Here is an 11,115-nt window from a genome sequence, read left to right as displayed (position 1 = left end):
TAAAAGAAATGCCAGTCTACTTAGGAAGCGATACTAATTACTTGAAAACCCACCCTATGAATACAAAAAATGTTATTCAAATAACGCATTTATAGCTTAACTCATGCCCCACTGGTTCTTCCAGATAAGGCTGTATCTCTATATGGCTGCATTCCTAATCACTTGTCTCTTTACATGCTGTGACTTTTTCTCAAAAATTATGGAATCTTGGTCCTAAATGCCAACTCCAACTCAACAGAGGTCCTGGCACCCCCACTCTTTTTCATGGGTACTAAGTTGTTGTTGCTCCCCTGCAGCAGCTGGCCTGCCTTAAAGAGACCGGAAAAAAAAAATCAATAATGGATTCCATGACGAACTAGAGTGAGAACGAGAGAAAAAAATAAATAGGCTCAGCACATACCAGGGCAAAAGGAAGCAGATTTCAAATTGTTGAAACCTCCTCCCATTTCTTTCTTGCAATTAAAACTCTTTCATCACTGGCAGAAAGAACATCAATCCTTGGTTCTACTTCTATTGACCAGCCATCCCACCTTAATGCAATCAAGAACTTCTGTATATAATTTATGATAGAGGGTTTGTCCCTTATAATGACAAAGCCATCTGGCCGTAGTATCCGATCCATCTCAATTAGTAGATCCTCTGAACTACAGCCATGTTCCTCAATCTCTGAGAACACTTGCCAGGCATGAAGTAGATCGTAGGTGCGTGGGTATGTAGAAAATGATTCACACCTGTAAATATATTAAGCAGAGCTCACAGTCAAAACTTAAAATAGAAAACGACTTAGAAAGTGAAAGAGCAGTGATCTGAATCTGAGATCAGACACAAGATTTTTGCAAATAAATTTATAAAAAAAAATTACATTCTTGTGCAAGAATCAAGATCATCAACAGGAAAGACTCAGGACATAAGATATGCATAAAGATATCAAAGGCTATTGAGGATGAAAAAAAGGTGTCAAGGGCTGCGAGTGGGATCAAAAGCATACCAATCATGAACTGTTCCAATCAAGCCTCGATCATATATGATCTTCAGTTTGGCAGATGCATTAACAGGAGCAACATTCATCACCCAAACATCTTTATCTTTAAGAGCGGCAGCAAATCCACCAAGGTTTGAGTTCATATCCATGACATTTCTGAAGGAGTCCTTCTCTACAACAGACTTCATCTGCTTCCAGTACTCAAACACTCTAAAATACCAAATGCTCTGCATTACATGAGTCATATAATGACAAGAAGTTTAGGATTTGTAACTAGAGACTGAAAATAAGAAGGCAGGAAAAACAGAAAAAATATAATAGTTCTATCATGCACTGCCTTTTCATAGTTCTAGAAACTTAGTGTCTTCTTGAAATTTCTGAAACTTACAGTGTCTTCTTGGAATTCCTCAGCACTGATACCAAATTCTTCGAGGCGAGAGGGTGCAGTGGTAAGCCTTTGTGGCCAAGGAACTAATCCACTCCCTTTTTGTCTGTGCACCTCTGTTTTCTCAAATAGATAGAAAGAAAAAAAAGTGAAAATCACAAACCAAAAATTATTTAAACCACCAAAGGTAAAATGTTAAGAACAAAATCACTGGGAAAATTACTGCAGTTACAACCTCAGTCAATCAAAATGACAAGAATCAGGCAGTTCCATTTGAAGTTAGCCAGTAAAAATTGAGAATCCATGACCCAACCAAATGCATATGCAGGAATGTTTATCAATCTATGTGTATCCTATTCAAACTGAAATGTGCTCAAGAACTTCAGAATACAATTGATTACACTGTTTATAAAAGTTGACACCTAATTAGTTTCCAGGTTAAACAGGCCATTAGCAGTCCCATTTTGCACAGAAGTCTAAGACGTGTGGGTAACTTTATGGAGGAGGATAAGAGGCAGGAGATCATAACCATCTGAAAAGGCATAACATGAATGGTCTATCTGACTGTGGCAAGCCCCTTATGAAGTGCATTCCATGCATTCAACAGGATTTTCCAAACAACCACCCATGTATATAATTAGTATAAATATTCACCTTTCTCTTGAATATCTTTTAAAATTATACAGAGAAGATGGTCATAAAATCACTCTTTTCATCCTCACTTCATACCAAAAGAAGATGGATAGAAGGATTTCTAGAAACTAACCTCCAATTCAATTTTTGTGGTCAACATGCTTCCTTGCTCAACAAAACTTGCAATTTTAGTCAAAGGTTCAATTACAGGGAAATGCTTATCCAAAAAAATATAGATTAGCAAGCTAACACTTTATTTGCTTAACAACAGTCAGCAGACTAGCCTATCAAAAACAAAATAAAAACAACGGTCAGCAGAATTGTATTTGGCTTTGCCATCTCCAACCAATTTGTACCAGGCTTCAGTTTTGGGGACTTGGACCATAAACTAACTTTTATCATCAAGCACACAAGAATGGAGGAGTTATATATTGGAAGCATACAATATCAACAAAAGCAACCAACAGAAGGGGAGGGAAAATCAGTGCCAGAGAATTATGGTACCAAAATATTTGAAAGGCACAATATGAGAACAGAAAAAATAAAATAAAATAAAATCTACCAACTACCATAAATTACAAACTATCACAAATATGAGTGATGCTTACTTCCTGAGTATGGTGTGATGCATGCCTTCATGAACACATTCCAAGAGGCGTCAGGATCATCACCGGAACTACACAGAGGGGGGATAGTCCCAGGGTCTCTCTTTGCAAAACAGCTGTTACTTGTCGGCTTCGCCCATATAACAGTCTGGTCTTTCTTTGAAACAACTCTCCAGCACATCCTTTTCAGCAGATCAGATGTAGCATTCCAAATCCTTCGATTTACCGCATCCCGTGCATAGGCTTCAGGAGAAGAGTACACAAAATACCCACCTGGTCTTAGTAATCTATCCAGTTCTAACAAGAGAATCCCATCTCTTTGAAGCCAATCAATTCTACATCGTGAACAATGAGCCATTTCAAATGATCTGCTTGGATAAGGAAGTCTCTTTGTCCCCAAGACACCAAGAGTAGATGGGATCCCCCTCTCCAGTGCAAACTGTATTTGATTCTCATGAACATCATTGGGCGCAAGAGACATAGCCATAATGTCATGGGGGAGAAGATAGGCCCCAAAACTTGCAACCCCACAACCCACGTCAAGAACATTCCTGATGTTTCCCCCATTGTTGAGTTTATCATCAGGAAACTTAAGCATCTACATCAATATGATATTGAACAGTAAGGATATGATGAAAAAAATAGGAGAATAAAACCAAGTCAAATATAGGGTTAAATTATTGCATACCCTCGCAAGAGCAATGATGTACTTATCAGCTCCATTATGGAAATGGGTTCCACCACCAGGAAAATTTATTTTATCTCCGTTCACAACCATCCAATTCTGATCCGATTTCTCTGATGCAAGATGTGTGTGTGGTATATTCACCTTCCACACTTCATCCCTGCTTGCCGGCCATCTAATAGGGATCTGGTATCCTAATAACAGCCTAATCAGAATAAAAACCAACTGAAGCCAAATCAAATGAACACTGGCATAAGAAAAAACTGTCACCAACCTTGTAACCAATTGGGGGTGGAATCAGGCAATTGTAGCGCCGCTCTGGAGGTGGACAATGCCGCTCATAGTGCTCCATTAATGCCAAATTGGGCTTCAATTTCAGTTGGTATATGAGATTTCTATCCAAGCAAGGTATCAACTCCGAAAACCTCATATCACAAACCTGTTGGAGACAATGAAGACAACAATTTTTGCCTAATCAAAACTCCAGAAGTAAAATAAATAAATAAATAAAAATAAAAAGTTAATTAATTGCACAGAAATGTATGCTTTTTACCAAAACATAAAACAAAATAACTATCAACTAGCAAACAATATAAATCACCAAATACCGGTCTGCCTTTGTCTCAACTGATAACACAAAATGTTAACAAAAAAGTTGAAGTAAGTACAATTTGTTGTTACATACATATATAATTTTAGCAGAATAGGCATTTCAACATAATCAACAAAATGCTCAACAGATACAAATTGTTACATATCGGCATGTTCTTTTCCAAACCAAAAATACTACAACGCCCATAAGGATTTTGCCAGATCAAAAATACAATATAATTAACAAAAATTTGAATAACTCCAGTTGTTCAATAAAAGTGTCTTCAACAAATCAAAAACATGAAGTAGATTGTAAAATATTTCCCTGTTTCTTGAATCTCAATAAAGGCTGCAAAAAATTCATTTTATTTTTTTTTAATACATGCATACCGAAAAATAAAAGCAATTAACACGGTTTGCCGAATCAAAAACAAAAAATCAATTAACGAAAATGCAAAGCAATGCATACAGGTATGCTTTTGGGAACTTCCGGATTGTGCTCTTGATCTTCGAACAAGTCATCGAAATCACCGTCTTCACGTACATATCCGCCGAGCACGGGATCGACGCCGTCGGCGGTGGCATCGTCATCAGCTCTCCGAGAACCCGGGGCGAGCAAAGATCCGCAGTACAGACAAATCAAGCCCAGAAAAACAACGAGTCCGACCAGAACGTACTTCACTAGCTTAGTAACATGAGCAGGCTCGCTTTTGTGCTTCATCTTTGGAGAAGGAGGGATTTGACGCGACGTCGCTTCACAAGCCGAACCCTAGTAGCAGATCCATGAGAGAGCGACGGAGCAAGCAAAGCCTCCCGACTCCGAGAACATCGCTACTAGAATTTGATTGTGTGCTTTTCGCGAGTATGTCTGAGTTCAGACACGACCCCGTGACTGACCGTTGATGTGCCGTGGCAGCGACGGTGTCCGACGCATTTCACGGGAGTACGAGCGACGAGCGAAGAGCGAAGAGCCTGATGATGATTTGGTCGTAGAAATTAATGAATTATATACGGTCTGATTGGCCAAGATTGGAGGTCTTCGCCATTTCTCTCTGACTTTATCTGATATCAGCCAATGAGATTTTACATCTGTTTGCCAGCCAGTGGAGTTGAGCGTATGTGATTGACAGCCTTGCACGAATTTCTGGGCACGCAGTTGGTGGGTGCCCAACTGTAAATGAGGACATTGAATGACGGAAATACCCTTTGGTTTTGTCGATGGAAGCTTGGACCATTATGGGTGAGAAGGTATTTTCATTAAAAATACTGTTTTAAAATAAATTATTAACGTACATTTATTTTTAAGTTATAGGAAGTAACTCAATATTTTTTATCATTCATAAAGAAAATTGGAAGAATTTTTAAATTAGAAAACGTTTTTGAAAAAATTTTAGACCCTTGTAAAAATTTACAAAACACTTTTAAATATAAAAAAAATCACTTATAATATTAAAAATCAATTATAATATTTTAAATATATATATATATATATATATATATATATATATATATATATATATATATATATATATATATATATATATATATATATATATATATATATATATATAGGTAACTCTTCTAAACAACACTTTGAGTAAAAATATTGTTTTAAAATGTGTTTGAAAATATTTTTACTTAAAATGTTTTTTTCATAAATTGCTTTTAAAAAATTACATATCAAGTATTTTTTTTCAAAAAGACACTGTAAATGAGTTTTTAATATTAAATTCAATTATAATATTTTATAAAAAAAAATTATATATATATATATAGAGAGGTAATTCTTCTAACAACACTTTGAGTAAAAATATTGTTTTAAAATGTGTTTGAAAATATTTTTACTTAAAATGTTTTTTCATAAATTGCTTTTAAAAAAATTACATATCAAGTATTTTTTTTTTCAAAAAGACACTGTAAATGAGTTTTTAATATTATAAATAATTTTTAAATTCAATTATAATATTTTAAATATATATATATATATATATATAGACACACACGTCATTCTTCTAACAACACTTTGAGTAAAAATATTGTTTTAAAATATGTTTGAAAATATTTTTACTTAAAATGTTTCTTCATAAATTGCTTTTAAGAAAATTACATATCAAGCATTTTTTTTCAAAAAGACACTGTAAATGAGTTTTTAATATTATAAATAATTTTTAAATTTTTTAAAAGTATTTTCTAAATTTTGTGAAACACCTAGTAATTTTTAAGAAACACTTTTTATATTAAAAATGTTTTTTAAAATTAATTGTCTAATTATAAAGATCTTTATTTTCCTTATTTTAGCTATAACTGGTACTTAATTTTAGTAAAAAAAAAAATCTCTTTAAACGTTCATCTCTATACGTTTTTGTATTCTATATGGAAATTAAAATACAAAATTTTAATTAATTTTTTAAAAATTATTATCCATAAATCTCTACGAGTTTTTATATTTTATATAGAAATTAAAACACAAAATAGGAAATATATCCCATGAGATGCCAAATATTTAAATTTTATTTTTGTAATTTTTATCTTCCTCCAAGTGTTCAAGCTGGAATACTGAATCCTGTCTTTTCCCAAAGAGACATGTTAACATGATGGGCATATTGAATAGAGTGGGTATCAAGGCTTTTGAATTTTGAGCATCTCCTTTTTTTTTAAAGAGGTTGGTAAGAAAAGTCCAACTACAAGAAACAAAATCTGATTCCGTCCGGGATGGAAAGTGACTGGGCTTTCATGCATGATAATTACTAATCATGGCCTTTTGTCGATGCCCAATTCTTCCAAAATCAAGTATGGGCTTGGAAAAGGGCAAAACCCACTTCATCCAAACTTGGAAGAAAAAGGAAGAGGAGTTTTGGGTCAAAATACCCCTTTTATGAAAAAAAATAATTAAATTCAATCTCTTTGTTACAATTTTGTTCAAAATGATCTTTTTATTATCACACAGAATCATAACATTAAAAAATATATATTTTTTTAATTTAAGTTGAAGTCTCGATTGTCATACGAGGTTTCAATTGCTAATTACATAACTCAAAATCTCATTTGTTCAGAGTTTATTTTTGAATTGAAACTTGAATTGATAATTGTGATTTTATTTTTATGGAAAAATGATGTGACATGAGTATGATGAAAAGATACCACATTGAATATAAGTTTTTTAAAAGGGTTTAAAACTTTTATTTTTGTGCTTTTGACCCAAAATTTAAGGAAGAGATTATTGAACTCGATTTCAAAGGTATGGTGTATGAAGAGAGAATGGGTAGAAAAAGAAAAGGGAAGGTATAACAATTTACTTATTTTATTTGTTTTTCAAGCTTTTTTTTCAATAATAATTTTTTTAAAAAAAAACTAAGCTTTGTTTGGTAACTATTTTAAAATTTTTTTATTTAAAATAATACATCAGACAATAATAAAAAATGTGTTTTTAAGAAATAAAATAAAATATTTTTAAAGAACATCTTTTAATTATTTTTACTTATTTTCTTATTATTGTTTTAAAATTTAATTATACAAATATGAAGAATAATTAATTAAGTTGAAGTGGGCTTCAGAAGCATCAATTATTAATTATAGTTTCATTTTTTAACCTAAAACTTCGATTATCAACTGAGGTTTTATTTTTTAATTGAAGGTTTAAAATGCATTTAATAGTGATTTTAGAAAATATTTTTAATCTCTCGATGATAAAATTTTTCAAATATTAAAAATATTGAAAGTGTTTCCTAAAAGTACTATCAAACAAGTTCTTAATTAACAATTATAACTTTATTTTTATGGAAAGATGATGTGGCACTCACGAGTATATGAGATTTTTAAAAGGCCTAAAATGTATATTTTTATGCTTCAACGGACAATTTTGACCCAAAATTCAAGGAAGAACCTATTGAATTGGATTCCAAAGTTACGATACATTAAAATAATTTATTTAAGCAAAAACTAAAATAATAGCTTTTAAAGAATATAAAAATAATAAAATGTCATTAAATCAAAATTAGATTTTTTTATATATATAAAAACTAAAATAAAACTTAGATAACAAGTTTCAGCCTATTTGGTAACTTTTTGAAAACAATTTTTAAAAATTATTGTCTAATATTTTATAAAATAAAAGTTTGTTTGAAAACCTAAAATATTTTTATTATATTTAAATATATTTTTAAAATAATTTTTATGTTCAATGTTATATTTTTTTATCATTCTATATGTTTTTATAATTATTTTTTAAAACAACCTCCAAAAAAGAAATAAAATAATCGAAAACAATTTTTCATTGTTAAACATTTTTTTTCTAAAAAATAAAAAACTATTCTCGAAAATAGTTATTAAAGAGAATCTTTGTTTTTCAAATTATTTTTTTCTTCAACGATAAGTTATTTCAATGAAGTCAACCACAAAGCATTGAAATCAAAACTAGGTAGATTAATATTTTTAACTAATAAAATAATTATATACAATGGCTTTCCTTTTCATGAGTTAAATAATATTATACAAGCATCAGGCAAAGCGATTTTCAAATTATTATCATTTATAAATGCTATTTGATGACGTTACAGTGAATGTGACATTTCCATAAACTTCCTTATTACGATGTATTAGTCAAGTAGAAATTTGTTTCATGTGGAAAAATTTAACGTAAATATTGTCATAACGACTAATTTATCTAGTCTTGGTCTCTTTCTTTTTCTTTATTTTTTAAATTAAAAATTATTTGCAGCTTCTAAGTAAAATATAATAATTCTTCTATAAATAAATAAATTTACCTAATCTCTTTAAAATAAAATTTTTTTAAATCATAACTTTCCAATATAATGAGAATATGTCTTTTTCATATAGAAACTCTTTCAATAATTATCATTATTCAATATTGACTTTTCCTTTTCCCGGATGACCTCCCTTTTTCTAATCAGACTTAATAATAATAATAATAATAATAATAATAATCAAAACTATAAATTATTTTATTTTAAATATTTTTCTATATTTTTTTATTAGTTTAAAATAAAAAAGTTTGAATCAAATCCCATGTTTTATTTTCAACCAAAATTTTTGGTTTTTCCGTCTTTTCCTATTCTTTCCCATCGACCAAATGGTTTACTGAACTTACAGGAGAAAACTTAATTTCTAAATGCTTTAAAACTAATCTAAATTGGTATTGAATTGCAATTTTGCAAGAGTTACCCAAATCTCCAATGGATATGAAGGACAATAAATTGTCATATTTCCATTCACCTTATATAATACATTTTCATACAAAAGATAAAAGATGCATTTTGTAAATGTCTTTTTAGATAGTAACTCTCCCTATTGTAACTCCATGGTATAATGAAAAGATGTCTTTTTCAATAATAACCCCCTTAATAAAAACTATTATTCTAGATTGACTTTTCATTATCCCGCACCATTTCCTTCTTTTAATTAGACTTCATAATAATAATAATATTCAAAACTATAAATTAACTATTTAAAAATAATTATACTATTTTGTTTTAAATGTTTTCCTACTTTTTTATTAGTTTAAAATAAAACTTAAAGATAAAGTAATTATTTTAAAGAAATAATGATAATGTTATAAAAATTCACTTTAGTTAAATATTAAGGTTGAGAATAAAATTATATTTTTAAAAGCATAATTTTAATATTATAAATATTCATTATATTAAAAATAATATTGTAAAACATTTTTACCAAAAAACACCCTTAGAAAAAAAATTAATTAATTTAATGACTTCGGGAATGTCTTTTCAAATGTTAATTCCTCGTTATGGTGGAACGATAACTGAAGATGTTTTTTTACATAAACTTTTCATTCTCCCATCATACTTTTCTTCTTCTAATAATAATAATAAAAAAAAAATGTCTTTTTTCAAATAGACTATTCGTTCTCCCATCACATAATGAATGTTACCTTCTAAAGAGGTCTTTTTAAATGTTAACTCCAATGTCTTTTCAAATGTTAATTCCTCGTTATGGTGGAAAGATAACTGAAGATGTTTTTTTTACATAGACTTTTCATTCTCCCATCATACTTTTCTTCTTCTTCTAATAATAATTAAAAAAAAATGTCTTTTTCAAATAGACTATTCGTTCTCCCATCACATAATGAATGTTACCTTCTAAAGAGATGTTTTTTTAAATGTTAACTCCGATGTGTTTTCAAATGTTAATTCCTCGTTACGGTGGAAAGATAACTAAAGATGTTTTTTTTGCATAGACTTTTCAGTCTCCCATCATACTTTTCTTTTTCTAATAATAAGAATAAAAAAATGTCTTTTTCAAATAGACTTTTCATTCTCCCATCACATAATGAACGTTACCTTCTAAAGAGATGTCTTTTCCAATCTTCCACCACAATGAACATTATCTTCTTCATTTAAGAATAATAATAATAATAACAAAATATGTTTTTTTTTTCAATTGGACCTTTGATTCTTCCACCGCAATGAGCATTATCTTCTAATAATAATAATAATAATAAGATGTATTTTCCAAATAAACTTTGCATTCTCCCACAGTCCCACCATAATGAACATCACCTCCTACTACTACTATTACTACTACTACTAATAATAATAATTTAATTTGAAGATTATTATTATTATTTAAAGCTATAAATTACCTATTTTTAAATAATTATATGGTTTTATTTTAAATATTTTTCTATTTTTTTCGTAGTTTAAAAAAAAAAAACAAAGTTAAAGTAATTATTTTAAAGAAATAATGATAACATTATAAAAATTCATTTTAGTTAAATATTATAGTTGGAAATATAATTATAATTTTAATATTATATATTCATTAGTTAAAAAGTAATTTCTTATATAAACTAAGGTTTCAATCAGATAATTTTATATTTTTTACTTAGTTGAAAGTTAAAATTGAAGTCAAAATTATGATTTTTTAAAATATCCTAAATTTTTCATTAAATATGAAAATTTTTATTGTATAAATGCAAATAAAATTTTTTTATACAATAAAAATTTTCAAACAACCTTTTTCCAACTTTCATATTAAGATTCCTTAACAAAACTAGTCTCAAACATAAAACCTTATAAACCCCTTTTGCAAACCAAGTGCTATTAGTTTTTTTATTGCTTTTATTAATAGCATTAGAGGGATATTTTCTTACCACTCGGAGAAGCTGGCAACACCTTGGACAAGTGGAGAACTGGCTTCTATGAAGCTTCATGCATGAGACGCGTAGCCTTGGACGTGACCACCTCGCCATGCTGGT

At 29.7% G+C, this 11,115-nt stretch overlaps 1 protein-coding gene across 2 annotated transcripts; it reads right to left on the bottom strand.

Annotated features, from left to right (window-relative positions):
* Nucleotides 1–20: 20 nt before the first annotated feature.
* LOC117930149 (probable methyltransferase PMT9) lies at nucleotides 21–4,939 on the bottom strand. 2 transcript variants are annotated; one of them, XM_034850633.1, is made up of 8 exons: nucleotides 4,351–4,939; nucleotides 3,565–3,729; nucleotides 3,294–3,476; nucleotides 2,609–3,203; nucleotides 1,371–1,483; nucleotides 989–1,209; nucleotides 401–731; nucleotides 21–304 (listed from the first exon to the last, which is right to left on the bottom strand). In XM_034850633.1, exons 1-7 carry the CDS (start codon nucleotides 4,600–4,602, stop codon nucleotides 422–424), a joined length of 1,839 nt encoding a protein of 612 aa, XP_034706524.1. In that variant the 5' UTR covers nucleotides 4,603–4,939; the 3' UTR covers nucleotides 21–304; nucleotides 401–421. The 2 variants fall into 2 exon arrangements, with proteins under 2 accessions (XP_034706524.1, XP_034706523.1); XM_034850632.1 differs by having other exon boundaries at nucleotides 21–308; nucleotides 4,351–4,938.
* Nucleotides 4,940–11,115: the final 6,176 nt, after the last annotated feature.

Source organism: Vitis riparia, chromosome 14 (assembly GCF_004353265.1).
Source record: "Vitis riparia cultivar Riparia Gloire de Montpellier isolate 1030 chromosome 14, EGFV_Vit.rip_1.0, whole genome shotgun sequence".
NCBI classification, from domain to species: Eukaryota; Viridiplantae; Streptophyta; class Magnoliopsida; order Vitales; family Vitaceae; genus Vitis; species Vitis riparia.
This window is presented reverse-complemented; position numbering and strand designations above follow the sequence as displayed.

Coding starts and splice junctions, on each gene's coding strand:
- LOC117930149 (XM_034850633.1), bottom strand. CDS start 4,602: ATGAAGCACAAAAGCGAGCCTGCTCATGTTACTAAGCTAGTGAAGTAC. Junction 3,730..4,350: donor AAGTTCCCAAAAGCATACCT/GTATGCATTGCT, acceptor TGTCTCCAACAG/GTTTGTGATATGAGGTTTTC. Junction 732..988: donor ATTGGAACAGTTCATGATTG/GTATGCTTTTGA, acceptor ATATATTTACAG/GTGTGAATCATTTTCTACAT.